The 24,994-nt window shown below is 56.6% G+C and overlaps 1 protein-coding gene across 3 annotated transcripts in view; it reads left to right on the top strand.

Annotated features, from left to right (window-relative positions):
- The window catches only part of HPCAL1 (hippocalcin like 1), a 126,719-nt gene extending 103,247 nt beyond the window's left edge, over positions 1–23,472 (top strand). For all 3 annotated transcript variants that reach the window (XM_046663231.1, XM_046663229.1, XM_046663230.1), the window contains 3 exons: positions 16,793–17,188; positions 19,498–19,603; positions 22,593–23,472. In XM_046663231.1, coding sequence (XP_046519187.1) covers positions 16,811–17,188; positions 19,498–19,603; positions 22,593–22,690 — 582 coding nt within the window. In that variant the 5' untranslated portion in view covers positions 16,793–16,810 and the 3' untranslated portion in view covers positions 22,691–23,472. The remainder of the gene's footprint in view (positions 1–16,792; positions 17,189–19,497; positions 19,604–22,592) is intronic.
- The last annotated feature ends 1,522 nt before the right edge of the window (positions 23,473–24,994 follow it).

Below are 24,994 nucleotides of genomic sequence, written 5' to 3'. Positions count from 1 at the left end.
GCCATCTCCTGGGAAAAGCGCTAAATGGATGGCGCTGCCCGAGATCCTGGGGAGAGGGCCGTCAGTTCCGGCTGAGCCAGTGCACGTCTTGGGTGCTGGGAGCCTCCCCCGGCGATAGACACAAAGACATTCTTTAGACCTCAGATGTGCCCCGGGGACCACGTTGTTTCACAGATGGGACTTCCCAAGGCCTCCGGCTCTGTCTGAAGGTGGGTGACAAATGTGATAGTAACTAGTTCTTATCTGTTCCTTGCAAACGCCCACACATCTACCTCATAGTGCTCTGTCGTTCCAGTCTTTACCCTTTGCCTGAAAAAGAATTCAGAGGTACTTCTTCAGATATTTTTTGACTCACTTTACAAATTTGGACTGCCCTTTGAGTAATTAGTCTGAATTCCCGGGATTTGATGGTATCTTTTGTTCTTTCCCCTAGCCGGCCCCTCCTCCCCACACCCTGCATTTGTTAATCTATCCACTTGTTTCATATTGTCCTGTACTGTTCTATATTGTTCTATACTATTCTGTTCTGTTCAGTACTGTCGTATTGTTAGTCCAGTCATTGCCCAGGAAGGTGCCAGAGAGGTAACAGGCCCAGAGGTGTGTAGCAGGCCGACGTACTTACTGGTGGGAAGCTCCCCAGAAGTTTAGGTCTATGAGTCATTGAAACTGAGATGCTGTTTGGAGCTCCTTGTACCCCAGGATAAAGTCCACAGGCTGGCCCTGCCCGCCTTGCCAGCTGTGTCCCTTCAGGGCAGCCCCTCTCCAGCCATGGCAAGCATGTTCACACCTTCACACACCGTGCCTCCTCGTGGAGGGTGCTTTTGGCCGTTCTCCGCTGGGTGAGTGTTTTCCCAGACAGCAGCTCCAATGGCCCCCCCACACCTGCCCCAGCAGGGCCCGGGCCCGGCACACTTTTCTCCTTGTCGGGCCCGCAGGGGGCCTTTCACATCGCAGGTCCTGGTGCATGATAGATCTGTGTGAGCCTAGGAAGTTCTAAAACGCTGTGGAAGGAAGGAAGGAAGGAATGAATGGTAAGCATGCCCTGCACTATTTTCTCCAAGGTAAGAAAATTCCCAGAAGTGAAATCCTGGTCATTCCATATGCTGACGTGTTGGAAAGGCCCTAACCCTGAGAACACCCCCAACCAGGCCCGGGTTCCTCTGCTGGGAGCCTGAGAGTCGAGTGAAGCTGCCAAACAGTCATGGGGGGGATCGTACCAGTGTAAAGGCAGGGGGATGGCGTGCGTATGTGTGGGGGGTGTGTATGTGTGTATGTGTGTGTGGTGTGTGATGTGTGTATGTCGTGTGTGATTTGTGCTATGTGGTGTGTGATTTGTGTGTGTGCTATGTGAGATGTGTGTATTGTATGTGGTGTGTATGTATCATATGTGGTGTGTATGTGGGGTATGTGTCTGTGCTGTGTGAGGTGTGTGTGTGGTATGTGGTATGTGTGTGCTATGTGAAGTGTGTGTGTGTATGTGGTGTGTGTGGGGTGTGTGTGTGCGCTATGTGGTGTGTGTGTATGTGCTATGTGAGGGGTGTGTGTGTCGTATGTGGTGTGGGGGGGTATGTGGTGGGGGGATATATGTGTGTGTGTGCTATGTGAGGTGTGTGTGTGGGGTGTGTGTGCGCTATGTGAAGTGTGTGTGTGTGCTATGTGAGGTGTGTGGTGTGCTGTGCATTGCGTGTGCACATGTGTGTCACAGGCCCACCAGGAGCTGCCCTGTCCTGCACCATTCTGGGCTGCCCAGCTCCTCAGAATGCCAGGGTTGCCCTGGGCGAGTCCAGACCTCTCCTCCGTGCCTGTGAAGTGCCCTGTCCTTCAGGGAGCCTGTCTTGTGCACGAGCAGGATCCTACGTGTCCATTTAAATGAGCCAGTTAGAAGTCACAGACTCCCCAGGAGACATCTTCCCCTTAGAGAGCCCTGCATCTCCCTCAGGGTTCCCTCCGCCTCCCCCGGGGTTCATGGTGTCCTGCAGCCAGCAAGCCTAGCAAGCGAGGGACAGCACCCCGGATCCTCAGGTCACCGTGCCAGACCCGCGCCTGGGGCAGTGTGAGCGCACTGCAGGCTCCGCCCTGCCACTGTAGGACGCCGCCCTTTTCTCTCATTTTCTCTTTGAAGAACAGGAGTTAGAATTTCACGGACCCTGTCCTGCACTGACGTATCTGGGCCGCCGGGACCCCAGGCGCTCTGCCCACCCGTGGGCAGGGCATGGGAGCCAGAGGGTCTGTGAGGAAGCGCATCAGAGCCCCCGCGCCCGGGCGCAGCCTCGGGCTCCCCAGCCTGGCTCTGCTGGGTGCTGTGATTAGCTTCATTCAGCGCGGCCCGCGTTTCTTTTATCAGAAACTCTGACATCACCTCCGTATGTTTGTCTGATGCTTTAGATCTGTCAGAGCCCTCTTACAGCCTTCACTTCCCCCCATCCTCACGGCTGTGCTGTAAAATCAACAGGGAGGGACCATTATTCCCATTTACAGTCGAGGAAACTGAGGCCCAGAGAAGTTGAGAGGCAGCCATACTGTAAGGCTGGGGGCTGGGGGGAGGCCCGGGTTGGCCACCTACTGTGCTCCTGCTGCCAGTGTGAAGCCCTTATGTACTCGGCCACTGTCCCCACTGCTGGCGTTCGGTCCCATTTTACAGAGGAGCAAACAGAGGCTTGATCTGGGCTGCCCGACTCCATGGCCCAGCCCAGTGCCCCCGACAGCTGCCTGTCCGCTGTGTCCCCCCCAGGGTGTGTTGGGCACTGGCCTGTAGTCTCAGTTTCCACCTGCTGGGGAGGACGTCGTCCTTGGGGAAGGACGTCATCCTTGCGGAGGGACTGCGGCGCACGTGCCGGCCAGGAGCGTCAGAACAGGCTCGCTCTGCCATCTCCTCTGTGAGTCTTTCCCCGTCTTGGCTAGTAGTCATCTTGGCTAGTAGTTGAGTTGTTCCCCAGCGGGCACGTAGCCTGGAGTTCTTCGCTCCGAGATGTGCAGGGGGCGTCAGATCCACGGAGGGGCTGGTGAGGGGTGTCTGAGATCGCGGTCCGGCTCCAGCCTTGGGTCAGCAGTGCCCAGCCTGCGGGTCCTCTTAGATTTCCTCCAAAAGAGTAGTTGGCTTGTGGTCGGCTCCGGGTCCCTGAGCGGGAGAAGTCGGGTGACTCAGACGTTTATTTGTCTCAGCTTCAGAGTTTTTGTGGTACAGTTGAACAGGGATGGAGTTCCGAGCCCTCAACTGGTCGCTTCATTCTGAGTGTTTACGAGGCTTGGGCTGGTGGGCAGAGTGGAGGGACCTTACAGACCCCCACCTTCCAGTCCCCTCCCGTGTGTCTCCTTGACTGGCTTCTCCTGCGATCAGCACTGCGTTCTTCTACAGTCGTGCTTGAAGCTAATGTCCCGGCCCCCTCACCCTGCCACACACTGTTCCTTTTGTCCGTCCCCCTGAAGAACTCCTGGGGCCTTTAAGTGGCTGGACCTCACATGTCAGACCTCCCAACCATCACACGAGGGACAGGCCGGCTCCGCTCCGCTCCTGGGCCCTCGTAAGGGAGCCTCCTTATGCACATCACCCCTTGTCTCACGGGGGTGCTGGGGAGGCACTCCGGGCACCTGGAAAGGCTCGCCGTGTCCCCACACCTGGCACAGAGCAGGCCTCGGAAACCTTTGCAGGCATAAGGGAACGAATTCAGAGGCCTCACTCCCCGCGCCAGCCTGGCGTTTGGGAGTCTGACCCCTGAGCCCCAGATTCACCTTCAGACAAGGCCCGAAGGCCCCGGGTGGGTAGAGGAGCCCCTGTCTGCGACCAGGACTCCACACTTGGCTTCTACCTGCTCACTCAGGCCCGCCTCCACCCCATATGGCGGGCCCTCCTCCTCCCTGGCATCCGGCACCTTCTGCAGGGACGTGGAGCCCACCTGTCAGGCGACAGACATGGAGACGTGGTCCTGTGTTTGGTCCTGCCTAGAGCCCGTTTCCTGTTGCGTCAGCAGGTCCTGGAAGGGAGAGGATCATGCTCTTGGGTGTTTCCTCTTCCTCTCCCCGTCACGGCCCTCCCCAGAGGCTCATTTGTGTCTGTCCACTAACCTGCCTTCCTCCTCTGGGGTGGCAGCTCAGAGGCTCCTCCCAAGAGACTCCAGCCGTGCTGACCGCAGAGTGGGAGATCCCAGCGGGAGGGCAGCACTGAGCCCCTCTGCTGGGGCACATTCGTCGGGGGAGAGGGGAGCTGGCACCCCCCATCTGACACACCCCAGGCCCTCTACTCTGCTGCATCTGTTCCTTTGCTGGTAAAATGGTAAAAGGAGCTTTCCAGAATACCAAGCCCGAATCAAACCCGGGCAAGTGAGCACTTTACCTCCTAATCCGTGATGTTTCTTCCCGCAGCCCTAATCCTGGAAGAGTCACACTGTTAGGGAGGAGGGTCCGAGAAGAAACCCATTCACTCATTGATCTTTTCGTTCATTCAGGTCCTGTGCTGGGCCCTGGGAACCCAACTGTTATTTCGGATAGATTGACTGAGCACTAACCGTGGGCCAGGCCCTGTTCTCCCGGGATACAGTGGTGAACAAAAGGAGGCAGACAGTCAGCAAGTCCATCAGTGTGGTGCTGAGTAGGAGGAAATGCTGTGGAAGGGGCAGAGTGAGGGTCTAGGGCCTGAGGGCCGATGGCCTGAGACGGTTCCTCGGAGGAGGCCCCAAGGAGCCTCGAGCGAAGACGCGAAGGGCGAGGGAGTGCACCTTGCTGATGCTGAGGGGAAGGAAGAGCAGGCCAGGTGGAGGAACTGCAAATGAAAAGTCCTTGAGGCCAGAGCAAGCTTAGCAGTTTCTCCTACTGGCGTGAATGAGCTGTTCTCTTTCCTGGAGGAGCTCAAAGTCTAATGAGGGAAAAACACAAGTAAGTGATGTAATAAAAGTTGAGATCATAATAGAAACAGGTAAAAAAAAAAAGATGCTACTGGAATGCAAAGGGAAGAGCAGTTGTAGAAAGGCTGGCAAACACACCCCTGGGGAGGTGACGTTTGAGTTGGGCTTTGGTGAATGAGTAGGAGTTTGCTGGGCGGCTGAGGCGAGCGGCCGTGTGGATGATCCAGTGTTTGCAGAAGTCCAGGGTGCACAGGGAGAGCCACCCACAGTTCCTCTTTCTGTTGCATTAGCAGTTTCTGCAAAGGACAGAACATTCTCTTGGGCATTTTCCTTTCCTTTTCTCTACCTCTTCTTTCCCCCCAGCCTCACTGAGGGCGTTTCAACCTCAGGAGAGTGGGAAGGGAGGATGCCTTAAGATAGGGAGAGGATTTCTGTGTCTTGCTCAGCCTGCCTTCCTCTCTCCCTCCTTCCTTTTATTTTTTTAAAGCCCTGGGGAGTCGTGGGGGTTTTAAGCTGCTGGGGATGGGTACGGAAGTCAGGAGGGTGTTCAGTTGGATTTCTCAACCACAGGGCACTGGCCTGGAGCCAGTAAAACTGTGGTGCAACAGGTTTTCAGGAAGCCCTCCAGAAATGGGCTCCCGGAGGTCAGGGGGCTGAATTTGCATCTAGCATACCCTGTAACTGTCGCTCCAGAGGTGTCACTAACCTCCTCTGTCCCTGGATCTCATTCAGGGGCCTTGGCTGTCCCTCCTCGGAAGAGGAGCAGGACACCCCGTTTCTGCAGCCCCTCCCCCCCAGCCTACGCCTTATCCAGGACCAGACGGGTCCTGGCCTCTAGCAGAGTTCTCAGAGCTACTGGAAATAGAAATTGTGGGACTCGCATGTCATTGTGAAATGCAAACACCATTATCTTTCACTCAGGGGCACCAAGGAGTGAAATATACCAAGGACACCTCTCCCAGCTGGGTTACAGTCAGCAGTGGGCCTGCAGACAGGGTGCTCATGAACTAAAGAGTCCCTTTTTCGTGGCCCCAGATCCACAGTGTCCCAAGGGTCTACCCAGCACGCTGAGCAGCCACTGAAAATACAGTGCGAGCCACATACATATGTAATTTTAATTTTTCTAGTGGCCACATTAAAAATGTTAAGAAACAGATGAGATTAATGTTACCAGTATGATTAGTGTAACCCATTATATCTCAAATGGTATCATTTATCATTTCACATGTAATCAGGATTCAAAAATTATTGAGATACTTTATTTTTTCATATCAAGTCATCAAAATCCAATGCATATGTTACTCTTCGGGTACATATACGAATTCAGACCCGCCACATTTTAAGTGCTCAATAACCACTGGTGGTTGCTGTGTTGGACAAACCTGGCTTGTAGATAGAGAAACAGGCACCACGTGGTGGAGGAGGCGAGGCAGGGGGTGGGGTCAGGGAGCCGGGAGGCGGGGTCTCAGCTCAGGCCTGGGGAGCCTGCCCGACCACGCCCTCTAGCGTCAGCCCAGCAGTGCAGCAGCCTGCGCCACCCGAGGCGAGGCTGCCTCCTGCACTGGGTCCTGGGAGCTGTCACAGACCCCCTGGAATAGGACTGGCCCCTCCTCTGAGCAGCTGCCTGGAAGCCAAGGCTGCAGGCGCCTTGCCTCTTACTTAGAGGAAAGGAGGACACATATATGGTCAGCCCCTTGTCTCTGTAGGACAGGGGCTCAGCCCCAGGAGGGGCGTTTGCGATGGATCCCCAGGAGAAAGAACCCGGTGTGATTCCTGCATGAGACACAGCACAAACCGCCTATCTCCCACCCGCCCCTCTGCCCCCACGTCCTGTTCTACCCCAGACAGAACGAGCCCTCATCTCAAACCAGCCCTCTGGTCCCTGGAAGTTCCCAGTCACGGCAGATGCCTCTCCAGCCTCATCCTGAGCTTTGGCCTTTTATGAAGAGCTGGTTCCCCCCACCTGTCCCATCATCTTCCCTCCAAGTGTTCCTGAGTCTGGTTTGCCCAGCGAGCTTTGGAGCTCTGACTTGAAAGCGTTTGGGGGGGGCGGGGGGCGTGCAATGCCGGCCATCAGCATGTGCTGAGCTGTGAGTACCAGGACATTGGAGCATGTGGTTCCCAGGAGCCTCACCAGCAGCTGATACAACTACACCATTAAAGAGGCTTTAATTGGCAAGCAATACCAACTTTGGGTTAAATATTTTTATAGGGCTCCCCAGCTTCATGTTTACTTTTTTTTTTAATACAATTTAGTACATTAAGAACAATAACAGAGTAACTGAGAACCAGAGAGATGGATATAAGCGCTACATTAACTCCCCTGTTTTTCCATTACCGAGAATTAAAATGTTGTCTTTGATGCTCTCAGAGGCTGTTACTTGTCTAATCCAAGCGCTGCTTGGTTGTAAAGCTTTTTAAGCCAAGTAAGAGATGGCTCGGGCCCTGAATTGATCGCCCTCTCCTGGCACGCCCGTTCTTCACTCCTCTTTCACTGGAGATGAAAGGAAGATTTCCCGATAGATGAAGGCTAGAGTGTTTGCCTAACGACCAGGGCCAGGGCCGGCTTCTGCTGGGAAATGGGAGTGGTGCTTTCTGTTTTTGCAGAAAGGATTGCTTTTTGTCTGCCGTCTCCCCAGCCAGCAAGCTGTCAATAAGGTTGGTTCAGTAGCTTAATTAATAACCGAGGGGTCACCATGTATGCAGTGATCCACCGTGCCGTTCCCTGCGAAGCTGCCTGCTTCGGGCCGGGCCCCTTCGCGAGAGAGCTAAAATGAGGTTGTTCGTGTGAGATGTTTCATGTGGGCCTTTGGTAAGCACACGCAGGTGAGTACTGGGCGTATCTGAGGCTTTATTTGGCATTCGTGGGCTCCACTTTAAGGCTTTGTGCAAGTCACAGTCAGATGGCCATCTCGTGAAACCGCCCCAGAGAGCGAGTTTAATGGCGAGGGAGCAAGGATGAACACCAGCTGGGAGCATTTCGGTGGCTTCCGTTACTGCCCACAGACCTTGACACTGGAAGGGCCCGGGAATCGTAGCCCTGCCTGCTGCAGACAAGCACGGGCCCCACAGAAGCCTCAGTTCCTTCTCTAAGATGGCGATGACGTTGCTGCCCCCCAGCCCGGCCAAGCGTGACCCCCACCTTCCCAGCACCTGGAATATTCCCCATGCTCCCTAGAGGTGACCTGTGGGGTTGAGCCTCCAACAGCCTCTGAAGTCCTCATCATTTGGTTTTGATTCCACATGCTGTGTTTCTAGGCAGCTTGCCTGGTCTCCCCATTGGGATGAATGCTTCCTTCTTGGAGCCCCCCCCCTTCATGTCACTTTTTATTGCCATCCATATGCACCTGTGCCATAAGCAGCCTGGAGCCTGACAACAGGGACCTGCCTCCCTAGGCATCCAGAAGGCCCCATGGACTGGAATACTGTGCCCCCAGCCTGGTGCCAGGCCTTGAGGACATGCCGAGGGCAAGCATGGCCTGCGCTCCTGGGTTCAGGCTTCTGGGGAGCAAAGCACTGGCTTGTGGACACATGTGCACAAATATTCGCACAATTAAATGGCTCAGGACATGATGCACACGGGATCTGCAGACAGTGAGTTTCCGGATTCTTCCAGGAAATGTGGTGCTGCCTTCCTGGACTCGATGGCCTTTGTTGGAGCTGTGGCGGGGGGGGGGGGGGGGGTCACCTTTGGAATGAGAGGCTCCAGGGACTCAAGAATCTTCGACCTGGAACCTCCAGACCCAGGGGTCCCAGGCTATCAGACCGGACTGTGGACACTGTGATCCTGGAGGGAGGCCCTCTTACATGGCCTGGCCCTCCCAGGAATATGCTCCCTTTAAAAAATATACTTAACATTCAATTTACCATCTTAGCCATCTTTGTTTTTTGGGTTTTTTTTTTTGAGGAAGATTAGCCCTGAGCTAACATCTGCTGCCAATCCTCCTCTTTTTGCTGAGGAAGACTGGCCCTGAGCTAACGTCCGTGCCCATCTTCCTCCACTTTATATGTGGGATGCCTACCACAGCATGGCTTGCCCAGCAGTGCCATGTCCACACCCGGGATCTGAAGCGGCGAACCCCGGGCCACCGAAGCGGAACGTGCGCACTTAACCGCTGCGCCACCGGGCCGGCCCCTTAGCCATCTTTAAGTGCAGGGTTCGGGGATGTTAAGTACATTCACACTGTCGTACAGCCAACCTCCAGAGCTCTTTTCATCTGAATTCGGCTCGCCCTCTTAGGGAAGTTCTGCAGACGTGAGCCCCTCAGCTCTGGATTTCCACCTGCTCTAGCAGGTGGCCTTCTGGTCGACTTGAACTTCCTACAACAAAATTAGTATTACCGGCTTTTAAAATGGTTATGCTTCAGTTCAGCCGTCTGAGCGCGGTCAAGAGCTGAAACAAGCGGAGGTGGGTGCCCCACTTCAGGGCAGTGGGGTCTCCGTAAATCAGCGACGTGTTCCTACAACGTCATTCTCTAAAAGGTGGTCTCCTGGCAGCCGTGACTTTGACGGCCTCGGATTTGACTAATTCAACCTTCAAGATAATGGCAAGAAAGCATGTTTTTCTATCCATGATTTCTTGATACTTTTTCCCTTGAAGTAAAGTTTATCTTTTTTGTTTCCTGGACACTCAGTTTCTCCCAGTCTTGCTTTTCTTCTCTGTACAGCTGGGCATGCCAGGCCTGTCCTGCTCACCTCCCAGGGTTCAGGGTCCACTGTAGAGCTGTGTGGTCAAGATCAAGACAGACTAATGTTCACATCCCAGCTCCGTTAGCCGTGGACCCTGGGCCTGAGTTTCACCATATGTAAAATCGTCTGCATGGCGCCTGGCACGGCGGGAGTGCTTGGCGGACTGTAGCTGTGGTCAGGATTACTGATGTTGGTTTATTTGCTGCTAAAATGGGCCAGTGTGAGGGACTGCCTTCATTCCACATGCTTGGGCCTTGATAAGCTCTCTGAAGGCGGGACCCGTGCCCAGTACCTCTGTCCCCCCGATGCAACCAGGATGGTGGTAGATACGTAATGTGCTCTTACTAAATACTTGCTCAGAGTTAATTCAGGATTTCCAAAGATGATCAACACTGGATTATACTCATTCTCTCTGACTATACCGTATCGCTTTTTCATAACAAAAACAGCAGCAGCTGATAGAGCGGCCCCCTTTTTGAGGAGCCCCCCAGATGTTAGTGGTTTTAGGTCTTTTCTTGTTGGGGGAGGAAGGGCAGTTCTGTCTCTCTGGGGAAAGACCCTCCGGTTCTCTGGTTGAGCCGGCCCAGCCCCATGCTGGTGAGGGGCAGGGGCCGGCCAAGGTCTCTCCATGTGGTGTGTGGACTTCTCCTCTCTCCTTACACTTAACTTCTGTGTCGGTGCCTCGCCCACTACCTCAGGGCCTGTTGCTCACTACCCAGGGTCTCTGCAGAGGCTCCCCGTGTGGAGGTGGTGGCCCCCTGACTGTGCCACTTTGAGGGGCAGGATGCGAGGCTCTGCTGGTCAGGGTTGCTGACTGCAGGAGCAAACAGCCCCCAAATCTCAGTGCTAAGCACGAGAAAGAAGCATTTCCCGTTACAATGTGACATGACTCTGGGGACAGGAGGACTCTGCTCCATGCAGCCATTCGGGGACTCAGACTTCTTCCATTCAGCAGGGCTGCCATCCCACCTCCTGTGTCTGCGGGGGTTCAGGACAGGACAAGTCCTGATACCCTGAAGCATCCGCTGTGTGCGGTGAATGCCTTCTCTCCTGTGCACCACCCTCAGGAGCACTGAGAGATGGGCGCTCCAGGCATCTACTGTGGGCGCAGTCGCATGGGGAAGCCCTGCTAAGAAGGCCTATGGGGTCTGCGCCCTCTGGGGCCTCTGAGTCCTCCCCTGGGTAGTCCGTGTCACAGTAGGAAAGGGAGGTGCTGAGGGCCAGGCCTGGAAGTGGTAGACAGTGCTCCGTCCACGTTGCGTTGACCAGCACGCGGTCCATGCCCACCGGACTGCAAGGGGTGCTGGGAAGTGTAGTCTGGCCATGCCCCCGGGAGGGAGAGATTGGAGTGGGCGGGACGAGGCTCTGTTTCCCACTCGGACTTCCACGGTTCTCCACCCGCCCCTGCTCTCAGCTTGTCGCCTCCTCTCCCCTTCGGGCACTGGTCAGCCTGCTTCCCCCCTCTCTGCAGCCCTGAGGCCTGACCTCCCTCTGCCCTGCTCTGTCGTTTGCCATCTTTCCACCTGAGCGTGTTGGGGTCCTAGACATGGCCTCATGGATGTGGTCAAGGTCACAGACAGGGTCACAGGCATGGCATTTGTTCTCTGTTTCTTGTCCTTTTTGTTGGGGGGCGGTTGAGAGAAAGGGGCAAAAATATTCTACCATCTTGGGATCCCTGGACGCTTCTGCCTCCGTGTTCTCTCGTGTTTAGGCTCTTGGGCTCGGGACCCTAAGATGAGCGGGTCTTGGCATCAGGCTGGTGCTATCAACAGAACCCTTTCTCTGAAGGAGACCAGATGCGGAAACAGATCACAGGGTTGCCGCTCTGGCCGGTGCTGGGCCGGAGCCCAGTGCCCTTCCTTCTCATCTTCCTCCCCATCCCACAGGCCCCCGAAGCCCCTTCTATTGTCCCCTCCATTGCCTCCCTGAAAGGGGGTCACCCAGGCCCTAACTGGAAGGCCAGCTTTGCTGAAAACCTCCCTGCCTCCAAAGTCAGCAAAACGTTTGTGCCTGTGCGTGTCCACACAGCAAGGACGCCCATTCGGCCAGCAGGTGCCTGCTCTGTGCCAGGTCCAGCGAGACGTGGGAGCACCCTGAGGAGGAGTTGCTGGGAGCTGGGGCCCTGCAGTCTCCTGGGTCTGTCCCAGGACGCACACCCGAGGGGAGGGGCTGGGATGGAGGAAGCCCCTTCCCAGGCTGACAGTAGTGCCCCCCGTCCTCTTCTCGTGGCTGTGTGGCTGCACTCGTCACTCTCCCTCATCTGGTCCCCTCCTTTCCATAAACGGTTGTCATTTTAGGCAGAGGAGGTGCTAGGAGCTGGCATTTCTGTGGGATCTGAAAGGACGGAACTCGGATGCGTTTTGAGGCAAACTGGTGCTATCATTCGGGTGGGAATTTAGTTTTCTGGGAGGTGAGTGGACCTGAAAGGACTGATCCTGGCCTCTCAGAGCCTAGAACTTCACAGAACGAGGCCTGTTTCCACGATGAAAGGGCAGCAGTGCTAATTGGGAAAGGCGGTGCCTGTCGAAGACGCCTGGGGAAGGCCACGTTCCCAACGCCGTTGCTCTCCCCGGGACCAGCCTCCCCTGGCTGCCCGCGGCAAGATGCGGGACGGGGCCGTCGGACCTGGTCCAAGTGCTGGCTCTGCCTCGAGAGGGGCTGTTTCCTCGTTGGTAATGTGGGACTGATGTGCGTGAAGTGTCTGACCAAACCAAGCCCACAGTCCAGGAACCTTCTTCGGATGGTCCCCCCACCGGGTGCCCTGGAGTTAAGGCTGGGGAGCCTCACGGGGCTGACTTGGGGTTCGCCCCATAGATACCGATGGCACATGCTGATCAGGTCAGTTCCCACGGGCAGCTGTCTTAGTGTCCCAGGGCTGCCTAACAGAGTGCCACAGACCGGGCGCCTTCAAAGACAGAAATTTATTTTACCCTTCTGGAAGCTGGAAGTCTGAGATCAAGGCGTCGCCAGGGGTGGCAGATCTAGGCCACTTGCCCCCTGTGTCTTCCCATGGTTGACCCTGTTTGCGTGTCTGTGTCCTAATCACTACTTATAAGGACCCCAGTCAGAGTGGATCAGGGCCCACCGCATGACCTCATTTTTACTTAGTCACCTCTTGAAAGGCCCTTCTCCATAATCACTCTCCAAGGTACAGTCACATTCCGGGGCACAGTCACATTCCTGGGTACAGTCATTCCGAGGTACGGTCACATTCCGGGGTATAGTCATTCCGAGGTACAGTCACATTCCAGGGTACTGAGGCTAGGACATCAACATGAATCTTGGGGGACACAGTTCAGCCCCCAACAGCAGCTGTCCCGTTCTGCTCGTGGCTGGGCCTTTCTGGCCACATACTGCAAGGTTCGGTGCCGCCCCTCGAAGGACACGTGGACACCTTCAAAGGTAGGAGCAGCAGCAGTTCTCAGCTGGACAAAGTGAAGAACGAGGCTGACCAAGTTCAGAAGGAGAGCACCTGGGGTCTGGACCCTCTGCGCTTGGGTTTGCTGCCCTGAAGGCCTCAGATGGGAGGTTGGGTGACTGATGGCTCTGCCCTCCAGCTGCTGCCCAGACGACTGGCACCATCCAGGAGTGTGGAAAATACAAAGCCAGGAGAGCAGCGGAACCGATGAAAGGACTGGGAAGTTAGCACAGGAATTACCGAGGTGGACATGTGCAAAGTCTGCAGGGCGTCTTAAGTCGAGTGGGACCCCCGAGGAGGGGGTCTTCTGCACAGAGCAGAAGACTTGATGGGCCATCGCTCACCTCCTCCTTCTACCAACACAGAGAGGTGGGACTGCTGGCCCAAAGCCACGCAGCAAGTCTAGGCTAAAAGTTTTGCAGTCCAAAAGTCCTAAGTGAGGGAGCTAGAGGAGGCCAAGAGGTTGTTTAAAAAAGAGCGAATGGACAGAAGCAGAGATGGGGTGAAAAGGTTAATAAAAGGATCCTAACGAGGGGACATTAACCAGAGCGGGGAGAGCATTTGGAAATTTGGTCGGAGGAGAGAGTTCAGCTGGGGAGGTGGAGTTTGGAAAGGCATTCATTTCAGGCGTAGAGGTGTGTGTCTACCTTGCCCACAGTCCACCGTCCTGTTCTCAAGACTGGTCTCACATACTCCTGATGCGTCCCCTAGGGGCTCCATCCACAGCCGAGACTTCCCTCTCACCCTTTCTCCAAACTGCGCCCCGTGATTCTTAGCAAGGGCCTGATGTTGCCCGCTCCCCTCCCAAACCTCTCGTGCCTCCAGCCCCACAGTGGGCCCAGCCCGGCTCCCCTCGCCCCAACTGTGCTCTGGCCCCCTCCCCTCCTGTGTTTTGCACGTGTCGGGTCTCCAGACTGTTGGCCCCACTGGGCGCCCTTGCCGTCCACCAGCCAGGTGCCTGTTCACCCTGCAGGGCTCAGCTCTAGTGTCCTCGTCCCCGAGTTCTTCCCAGCTGCGCCCGCCCTTCCTTTTGTGGACAACGGCTTGCTCCTCATCCTCATTCCTGAAGCACCATGGACAGGTTGTCGTGTCCTATCAGTTGGGGGTTCTCTGGGCCCCCACTCCCACCTGTGAGCACCCATCCAGCTTTGCCCAGAGGGCAGGGGCCGGAGGGGTTTTGCTGGTGGCTTTGGGCTCGCTCCAGTACACAGCGCACAGTGGGTGCTCAGTAAAGCTGCCTCTTTGTCTTCACAACGCCCACAGTTCCCCTCATTCAGAGGGGGAACCAGAGCTCCAACAAGTTCCTGACCTGCCCCGGGTCACCCAGAGCGGGTGGTGGAGCCGGCTCTGAGCCCCCACTGCACCAGTGGCCTCTCCCCTAACCCCCGGGGCCGTTCAGTGCCTGTACTGTGCTGTCTGTTGAAAGGACTCGTGCTATTCCTGAGCTCCGCGGGCCCAGTGTGTGTTCCTCTCTGCCTGCCGTCTGGCTTGCCGGCTCAGTGGCGTGCGTAGCTTTTGGAGAGTCAGCCTCGGGAGCCCACCCAGTGCTCGGGGCCTCCTGGACTCTGAGTTTCCCGTGTGCGTGAGAACTCGCACTCAGGAGGCTGGGTGTGGGCAGGAGGAGGGCGGGCGGGAGGGGCCGCTCCGAGGGGCACGCCCGGGGAGGCCTGCTCAGAGCAGCTGCTGGCTGGATCTGGCCCCTCCTCGGAGTGCCTGCGGGAGAGCCTAGGACAGATGGACAGACAGGAGGACAGACACCAGCCTGAGACCCCAGCCGCGCCCAGCTGGCTTCTCCCTGTGCTCGTTGTACTGGTCCTCATCTCGAGTCCTTGGATTTGCCGGGTTAGGGGCTTCCGCCTCGGGGCTGGGAGGCGCCTGGCTTAGCGGAGCCTGTGTCTCCCTTGGTGGCCTATCGGTGGCCTAGATCTCGTGTGATCCCTCAACCCCTCAGAGGAATAGGAGCCAGTTTGTCCTCGTTCTAGTGCAAGCCACAGTTGGAGAGGGGGCCTCCCGGGCTGCAGGATCAGAGCTAGACTGGGTCGGGCGGGGCGTGTCCTCTGCCTGGCCCCGCCCCCTCCGCGCTGGCTCCACCCCCTGACTGGCCCCGCCCCCGGATGGCCCCGCCCTTGATCTGCCTTCTCACTCACGCTGCTCCCTCCCTGGGAGACGGATGCCCAGGTTACTCAGAGATTTGCTGGTTTCCGGTTTTTAGGATCAAACTATAGGAAAAGCAGAAAGTCGGGATTGTAAACCCTACCAATGTAAAAACGGTGGTTTCCGTGACTGAAGCTGACGTAGAAGGAAGGAGAGGTGATGCTGGGAGAGGGGAATAGAATAGTGTGATCTTACAGAAAGAATCGAGTTGCTAGATCAAGAAATAGAGGTCTGGTTATTTTTATTTTTGTGTATTTATTTTTTGAGTAGAAAATATATAGTGAGAATTCAACGTTTTGAAATTTCAAAAGGATTTACAGTAAAAACTCTCCAATTAACCCTTGTCCATCAGCCAGCTCTCTCTCCAGCTAATGCTGTCATTCCCTAGTAAGTCCTTCCAGACACATAAACACACACACATTGTTTTCTCTTATTTCCACAAATGGTAGCAAACTCTGCACCTTCTCTTTTTACAGTGTGTGATGGTGGATTTCTGGGTTGTTTATTATTACAGACAACAGGTGGCCGCGCACACAGGTTGTTGGCACAGGTGGGAGTATCTTTAGATAAGTTCCTACAAGTGAGATTGCTGGGTCAAAGTGAATGTGTGTTTGTAATTTTGAAAGATATTGCCAACCTGCCCTATGTAGAAATTTAGAAAAGGAACCTCAAGTATATAATTGAAGTCATAAAGATAACAAGTAAAAACAGTGATATGTGTGTATAAAACTAATAAAACCCGGGAGGGGACAAGGAAAGAGGAAGTGCCAGGGAGAGCAGGTGACCTGCATTTATTATCTTTCATAACAGGGATTCTGTACACGCTGTTTAGAGTTCATAAATGTGGAAGCAGTTTAAAGTGGTTGCCTCTGGGACTAGGGTGGGAAACATTTTATTGTCCGTTTTTCTATATGCATCAAAATGATGAAGCCGTGTTCTCGTGTTATAGTTAAACTGAGAAGGGAAGATGCGGTGGTGAGGGGAGCGCTGTGGAATGTCTGCGGGTCATGTCACCCAGGATCAGTCTGGGATCCAGGCCTCGTGGGCAGCTGTGGGGAGCACGCTTCTGCACGCCCACAGGGGCCTGACACTTACTGTGAACACTTGAGACCTCACCACACTCTTAGCGCTAATTCTGGATCCACCCCCCACCGCCAGAGGTGTTTCTCAGAGGGAAAATAGAGAGGGGACTCCCTGAGAGTTTCTGAACCTATTCTAAGGATCAAAACATTGTGGTGCCCAAAATAGAAAAGAACTTCTCATAACACAGGGTCTGGGGGTGCGCTCAGCCTGGCACCTTAGCCTGGAGCTGAGGAGGGTGATAAAGGAGGATTTAACCCTCACATCTTGGACACCCCCCCAGTGGGCACCTGATAAACACCTCATTCCACTGATTTTAAGTTGCCTTTTTTCCCTGCATTTCCACGTTATTGGAGTCAGAATGGGTCTTGCAGTGCGAGGGTGCAGCGTCTCGGTTTCCTAGTGGTGGGTCGCAGATTAATGGCCCGCCTTCCCGCAGGGGGTCCAGATGGGCTGAGACTTCTCAGGCACAGCAACGGCCCTGTTTGGGCCTCTCCGGCCCTTGGTGCAGGACATGAAAGGGATGTTCCTCAGCCCCACTCAGTGGCTGTAGGCTGTGGGGAGCCAGACCCTGGGCCAGCCCAGTGTCCCCAGCTGAGCCCCTGTCTTGCAGGTGTAGCTGCCAGCCACCATGGGCAAGCAGAACAGCAAGCTGCGGCCCGAGGTGCTGCAGGACCTGCGGGAGAACACGGAGTTCACAGACCACGAGCTGCAGGAGTGGTACAAGGGCTTCCTCAAGGACTGCCCCACTGGCCACCTGACCGTGGATGAGTTCAAGAAGATCTACGCCAACTTCTTCCCTTACGGTGACGCGTCTAAGTTCGCCGAGCATGTCTTCCGCACCTTCGACACCAACGGTGACGGCACCATCGACTTCCGGGAGTTCATCATCGCGCTGAGCGTGACCTCGCGGGGCAAGCTGGAGCAGAAACTCAAGTGGGCCTTCAGCATGTACGACCTGGACGGCAATGGCTATATCAGCCGCAGCGAGATGTTGGAGATCGTGCAGGTACGGCTCCCGGCAGGCTGGCCAGGCATGAGTGGCTGGAGGCCTGTGGGTCCCACCGCATGCCAGGGTCCCCCCAAGGTGGGCCACCCCCAGACAGTGCTCTCTGTGTTCACTGTGGCATCCGGTCATTCTCGGCCAGGCCACTATCTGCCCCTCTTCTGTGCACTTTTGAAAGTGAGCAGTTGTCACCTGACCAGCGGGTCCTTGCAAATAGTGATGATCAGAGCCTGTTTATTCATCACTTGCTATCCATCAGGCCTGGACCACGCGCTTTGATCAGTTTTCATCTTCACAACCCTATGAAGGGGGGTCGTTCTCTACATTTCACAAAATCTGAGGCTCAGGGAGGTGATTTCCTAAGAATGAACAGAGCGGGAAATTATAGTGATTAAGCAGTCTCTTGACCCTTGCAGAAGGCCCCTGCCAAGATCTTTGCAAGCCCCCATGTTTGGGAATGCACCAAGCAGCTTGTGTTATCCCCAGGAACGTGCAATTGTAAAGTAAAGTGGAAACATTAGTGATGACAGAATGAGCTCAAGCATAGAAAGAACACCATTTTTTGAGACCTATTTGCCTTCCTGCCTGTCGACAGCTGTGGCAGGTGGAGCTGGTTTCCAGAAAGAAAGCGAGTTTTGTCCACTTCAGCAGGTGCCTGGGTGTGTGATAGAGAGCAGAGAGCCACAGGGCTGCCACTCCCTGGCACCCCCCAGGTCCCCACTCCTGGAGACTGGGGGATTTGGTTCTGGAACTCCTCAGAAGAGGCGTTCTCTACATGCAAGATCTTCAGCGCTAAGTCTCAAGCAAGGGGCGTCAGAGCCACAGGAACTCGCAGACCACTCCCTGAGGAGTGACCAAGCCATTTCCCAAATAGGCGGTTTTCATGCAGTGAGAATAAATGACCGCAGTTTTGGGGCCTCTGCAGTCCACTTGTTACTCCTGGCTCTTTGCTCTGTGCGGTGGTGGAAGTCAGAATTCTGCGTCCTGGGACTCGCTTATCCTAGGACCCCAGGTTCGTCCTGAGCTGTTTGCAGGTGGGCATGCCTGCCCCTGGCTGAGCAGACTGGCCTGCCCCAAATCTAGAGACACAAGTAGGATCCTTCAGAGCAGTGAGGGGTGGCTGCCTGTCCAGGTGGGATCTGGCTGCTAGGCCCCCAACCGAGTTCCCAACCCTGAGAGCCCCCTGGCCCTTTGGATGTCTCAGCCTGCCAGGCGGGATGCCGGCTGCCACACCCTTCTCAAAACGGACAGGTGTTCTAGGTCGTGCAGAGCCTCGGAGGGCTTGACTGGCTTTGGCTGTCATTCTGCAGGCTGCCTGGCCCAGTCCAGGAGGAAGGCCCATCCCAGGAAGATGCACGCCCCGGCAGACAGGCCCCACCCCACAGGTGGAGATGGGTGAGGGGCGAGGGTGTGGTAAATATTGGAAACCTCCCTCGGGATCATTCTGTTTTGGTCTTTTGGGCTTTTTTTAATGCCCTGCTTTTAAGGTATAACAACTCTCAGGCTTTTGCTGTTCTTGGTCTGTTGGGTCAGGTACAAGAATCTCAGTCAAGCTGTCTCTGAACAGAATCCCCCAGTGGCACTGCCCCTTCCCCCTCGCATGTTACTCTGATGAGCTGCTGGTCACTGGCCTCATCACGGCCCCTCAGCACACACACGTACGCCCCCCACCACACAGGGCACCTGCCCGGCCGGCCGCTCAGACAGACACACAGAGACGGCTGGCAGTGGTACTGAGCCCACAGATGGCACAGCCCTAAGACAAGGCTCTCTGTCTTGCTGGAGACACTGGGCCGCCCAGTGCCTGTCCTGTCTGGGGTTCTTAAGTGGTTCTCCCCGTGGGTTTCAGGGGCTAAGTCTTCTGTGTTTTTAACTGAGGTATAACAATTGCATAGTCAGATGCTCACAGCTGAGTGTGCAGCGTGAGGGGCTGCACGTTTGTGTCCCCACCACCCTCGGTGAGTTTCAGAGCATTCCCATCCCCCCAGAAGGCTCCCTCAAGTGCCTTTCTGGGCACTGTCCCACCTCCCACCCCCAGATGGCCCCCAGTCTTATGACTATCACAGTGGAGTCGTTTTGCCTTCTCTTGAACCTCGCATAGTGTGTCTGCCTTGCCCAACATGGCATCTCTGGTATTCATCCGCGTTACTGGGAGTAGCCCGGAACCTTCTTCTAGCTGGGGAAGGGTCCTGAAGGCCGGTGAGCATCCTCTCCATGCCCTGCTGTGGGCTGGCCGGAAGCTCACAGCTGCCTCGTCCTCCCAGGAACATCCTGGAACCTCTCAGCACACGCTTCTGTCTGCCCCTTTGCAGGCTATATACAAAATGGTGTCCTCTGTGATGAAGATGCCCGAGGACGAGTCCACTCCAGAGAAACGAACGGATAAGATCTTCAGGCAGATGGACACGAACAATGATGGTAGGCTTGCCGTGTGTCTGTGCAACGCTGCTGGGAGCAAAGAAGTGTTTGGGGCACTTCCCTCTCCTCTGCAGCTTCTGAGGCCTCGCCCAGTCCACCCCTGGCCTTGCCCATCGGTGCAGCTGGGCTGAGGGAAGAACCGGGACTCAGAGTCAGAGAGACCTGGGCCTGTGTCCTGGCTCTGTCCTCGTGGCATGTCGATGCCCCTGGAGCCACAGTCCCCTCGGTTCTACACTGGGGGGACTATTAGCCCTGTGAGCATGTCTAGGGGGGGGGAGGCAGGGGTGCTGCTGGCGCCCGGGCCCTGGAGGGGTGGGACCAAGGGTCCTGAGTGGTGGGGAGCTGGGAAGTGGGCTGTGCTTTGCTCGCTGCCGTCACTGAGATGGGGGCCCCGGGGCTCTGGTAGGATGTACTGGCCTGCAGCAGCAGAGATGGTGGGTCCAGGAGGGGTGGCAGTGGCTGCGGTACAGGGAAGACATGCCCCAAGCCCCCTGCTCCGCAGTAGCCCTGAGCTTCCGTGGGATCCACGCGAGGGGCTGTAGCTGTGAAACGGGACGGATCTGCGCCTCTCGCGGGCTTTGTCAAGTGCGGTCCAGAGCCAGTCCTGGTTTGCTGTTGAACGTTAGAGAAACGTGAGGTTTAGAAAAGAAAAGAAAATACCCCCAGGGTTGTGCTGGAGATGAAGAAGAAGCTAATGCCCGAGAAAGTGCTCTGTAAACTCTGAAGTGCTGTCCCCAAGTGAGTGAAAGGGCTGAGCCGGCAGGGCTGCGGTTTGCGCTGTGACTGCAGGCAGCAGAAAGCACATCAGACGCGTCAGACAGCGAGGTGACAGTTTTCAGAACACGTTTGCACACACAGCGAGGCAGCCTGGTGCCTGGCATGGCCTTCGGGCTGATAGAAGCGTGGCCTCTGCCCTCCTGGTGACAATTCCCGCAGACCTGTGCCGAGTCTGGCTCCCCCGGGCCGCGGTTTCCTGCTCTCTGGACTAGGGATAGTAGGTTCTGTCTCTCAGGGCTGTGAGGGTTCAGTGAGACGATGCCCATAAAGCTTAGCACAGACCCAGTGTGCACTCCACCCAGGACCCCTCTGCCCTGACCGCTCCCCTTCTGAGGGCTGGTGGGCTGCACCGTGCTCCCTCCCGGGTTGTTGTGAATCTGGGTCAGCACTCCCTGGACAGCCCTCCTCCTCTGAGCCCCGGGGAACACCCATCCCTGGAGCTCCGGGAGGGGATGGAGGAGGCGATGTTGGGGAGGAGAAGAGTGAAGGCAGGGCCCTTCTCAGGGGCTGCTCAGGAGTGGGCAGCCCCCACACTTAGTCCCACCTTCCCTGCCACCCTAGGGAAGCACAGGGCTCTGCCCCCTGTGTTGGATGGCTAGCGGGTTTTCTCCAGGGCACAGGTATTGTGGAAGCAACCGTCTCCTATTAACTTTCATCCTGGCCGTACACGTGTGGCCGTACACATGGACGGAGCCTGGCCGAGCACCAGGGACACCCTGACCATGCGGACAGACTGTGCTCAGGGACCCCCTCAGCAGCCCTGCTCCCTGCCAGGAGGAGGGGGCGGTGCCTTCAGAAGTTCCTTGCCCAGAGTGGTCAGAGGCCAGAGGGTGGGGGAGTAGCCGGTGAAAGTTCCATCTCTGTAAGGGGAGTCCCAGCAGAGGGCCCCAGAACTTCTCCTCTGCTGAGGGCGTGGTTGTCCCCTCCCTTCCCAATCCGTCCCTTAGCCTAGGCATTCTTTAGTCACCCAGGGGACCAGCCTGCCTGTCCCCCTGCTGGGGACCCATAGGAGGGGGTGTCCCTCTCCGGCAGTGGGCAGGTGGGAGGGGCCTGGCAAGCTGCGCCCCTGTCTGGTGCCTGCTCCTGGCTTCCTGGTGGCCACTTGCTAACTGAGTGCGTCCTCCAAGCCAGGCCTGGGCCGAACCCCCAAACACATCCTTCCACTCATCCTCCCAGTGGCTCTTGGAAATGGGCGTTCCCAGGGCCCCCTGTACAGATGAAGCCCCTGAGACAGGGAAAGGGTGGGCACGTGCCCACGGCAGCAGAGCTGTGTCTCTTCACACACGTCAAGCCTGCTCCTTCCTCATGGGCTGGACACACGCCACGAGCGCCCATCCCACGGGGTCAACGTTGCTGTCCAGTTATAGCTGCAGAGCCTCCCACGCAAAGGTGGAAGCAGGCTCCCCGAGGTACGAGCCAGCAGAACAGAGTCTGCTGCAGACCCCGTTCTTTCCCTCATCTGTGTCCTGGGGGAGGGACCGCCAGGGCGGGCGTGTGTCTGTCCACGGCGTCGGTTCCTCTGGAACTCACCTTTCTCCAGCAGCTTCGTTTTAAAAATCGCTTTCCTATCTCCTGATCCTAGAAGTAACAGGGTCTGCGGCGAAGGAGGGACCGAGGATGAGGGAGGCACCAGCTGGACCTTCAGTGTAGCCCATCCCTCTTTCTAGTCGCCCCTCCCATCCCGCAGGGCAGATAGTACAGAAGCAGAGAGCGATCCCCAGCCCGAGCAGGCCTGTGCCGCCCCAGTGGACGGCCGAGCTGGCTGGGCAGGAAACCGTGCTCTGGGCAATGCCTCTGGGGGACCCGGACTGCCCACCCGCCCACCCATGACCCGCTCAGCCTTGGAGGCTTGGATTAGTCATGGATTGGAGGCAGAGGCACGTTCTCTCTGGACGTCACATCTTTCTTAAGAAAAGCGTGCGGTGATTTTTAAAAGGTCTTACATTGCCCCACCAGCCACAACCTGCTGTCATACTGGGTATGTCCTGCCCGATGCTTTGCAGTGAGCAGTGAAAGCAAAAAGGTTTTTCCAGAAATGCCCACGAAGTGAATGGGGCCTGGACAACCCCCAGTTCAGGAAGCCTCAAGACTTGGACCAAGACGGGCGTTCCTGACGTGGGAGCTGCCCCCATGCTCTCTGGAAGGGTCAAGAACAACCAACGAGCATGGGCTAACTCTCCTTTCTCCCACGCCCCCCCCCCCCCCCCCACAGGCAAACTGTCCCTGGAAGAATTCATTAAAGGTGCCAAGAGCGACCCCTCCATCGTCCGGTTGTTGCAGTGCGACCCCAGCAGCGCGAGTCAGTTCTGAGGGACCCGGTGATGGACAGCTGCAGAGAAACAGGCTCGTCTTGCCGTTTAAGCTTTGCTTGCAGAAGTGGATGCCTCCTCAGTCATTCCTGCTCTCCCGGCCCGGGCCAGCGGCACGTGCACCTGCCCGGCTGGCGGCTGTGCCCCCACCTCCGCCTGGTCTCCCCCCGCCCCGGCCCCGGCCCCTTCCAGGGCAACTCCTCGGGCTGTGTTTACACGCAGGGCTCCCAGTGTCCTCGCTGCCAGGGCATCTCTCCATCCACAAGGAGCCCGGAGGACACCACCGAGGATCCTGGTGGCACTTTCTAAGATCGCGCCAAGGCCAGCTGATGTATTTTGTGATGGCAGGTGACTGTGGGAAAGTTGAGAACAAGAGCGGAGGGAAGTCGACAGCAAGCCCTCCCCGTGCATGGCTCCACCCAGCTCGTTCGTTATCTCTGACCAAAGCCGCTTGCTCGTATATATACTGTGGTCCCCTTTCTTTTAATATATAAATTATACGTATGGTGAAGTGAATTGTACCGTGTAGGTCCTGTATTTAATGCCTCGATTGCCTTTGAAGCGTGGTTCCCTCGTGGCCTGTGACCCCTCTGAGCGTGGTCATTTTGTGGTATTTATGCGCTCTCCACCTGCCCGTTTCTAAAGGAAATGCATGCACGCCCACAGCCGTGGAGCCCCTCCCGTCCACGTAGTGAACGCAGGCGTCTGTGAAAGGTCTGTGCTCCCTGTTGATTGGTCTGGCATTTCCTGTATTAAAATGATCCAATAAACAGAATTCTCTGAGTCTTGTGTCGGCCCATGAGAGCCTGCATTCCGCTGCCTGGGGCCCTCTGCGATCTCCGGTTGAGGTGGACTCAGCCGCCTCCTGTGTCCTTGTGGCCATCCCTGTGTCTGTAAATCGTGTGCAGCGTGTTCTTCACTGTCTGCCTGATGCCAAGAAATATTCGTGGAAGTAAAAGATGAGTGTTCTCGGCAGGTTTGACTGTCACAGTTCTGCCTGCCTCCCCTTCCCCACTCCCCACCCTGCGGTCGGTCAGCAAGGGAACAGGACAGCACGTACCAAGCAAGGGCAGAGCGGGGACCAGGGGCACCTTCGTGGCCCAGAAGGCAGACCTGGATCCTCAGCCAGAGGCCATCGGGATGCTTCTGGTCCCAGCAGCCGAGGACCCAGCAGCAGGTGCTTCGGCCACAAGGATGTTTGTCTCACGTGCCAATGAGTCCAAGGCCGCGCATCATAGGCGTGGCTGATTCAGCAGCTGGAGAGCATCACTGAGGACCCCCGGCTTCCTTCCACCTCCCCACTGCCCCGCCCCCAGCCTCACAGTCAGCTGTGTCCCCACACTTGTCTTCTTGGGGTCCCCTCAGGGCTGTTGCCATTCTGGGCAGGACAGCTGACAGGGGAGCTGTCCATAGGCAGGAAGAGATGCAGCCTATCCTCTGTCCTCCCTCCGAGAGGGAGGAGAACTTTCCAGAATTCTCTCTACCACCCCCCTCCCCACCAGCCTGACTTCTCATTGGCTGAAACCCGGGCCAGTGCCTTGGCCAGGGGCATGAAATGACCACGACTAGCCAGTGAAGATGCAGCCTCAGCTGAGGAGGGCCCACCTCCCCAAAGGGCATGGCCCTGGGAACGGGGAGCAGAATTGGGATTCTCTTCCCCAGATGAGTACCAGCAGGGCCTGTCACACCTGCCCCCCGGGCCACGGGACATCTCAGCCTGTCACGGGGAGGAGGCGATCACGGTGGGTGGGCAGATGCTCCAAGCCTAACTCACGGCCGGCTGTTGGGCCTGGGATTGGATTGTTCATTTTAGTAATCTTAATGTCCTTGAGGCCTCCATGCCTCAGAATAGAAACAACGAGCCGTCTGCCAGTGCCTTCCGGGCCAGAGGCTGGTCCTGGTGAAGCTCCCGCCGTGCCACAGCCCCAGACCTCGATGGGCAGTGCCATCCGATGGGGTGGGAGGGCGAGGCCAGCAGACCTGGGCAGGGGTCCCGCCTGCCACAAAGAGGCAGAAGGGTGCCTTTGATTTCTGAAGCAGGGCTGCAGGAAAATGGCTCTGGTTTGGTCTGCGTTCCTTGTGCTCCACCCAGGACCCCTGTGATCCTGCCCAGAAAATACACCATCTGAATGTGCCCAGGGAGGCCGCTCAAGGAGTGGGGTTCAGCCCTTCTTACTTCCCATGGACTGAGCCCCTGCCTGGGATGGCGGCTCCATGGACCCTTCCAGCTGTTCTGACACTGCCGCTCACTGTGCAGTGCTCACTGAGAAAACAGCAATGCGGACAACTCCAGAAACAGGAAAAC

This window comes from Equus quagga, chromosome 5 (genome assembly GCF_021613505.1).
Source record: "Equus quagga isolate Etosha38 chromosome 5, UCLA_HA_Equagga_1.0, whole genome shotgun sequence".
In the NCBI taxonomy this organism is placed as follows: domain Eukaryota; kingdom Metazoa; phylum Chordata; class Mammalia; order Perissodactyla; family Equidae; genus Equus; species Equus quagga.
Note: the sequence above shows the minus strand (reverse complement) of the source record. Positions and strands in the feature narration are given on the sequence as shown.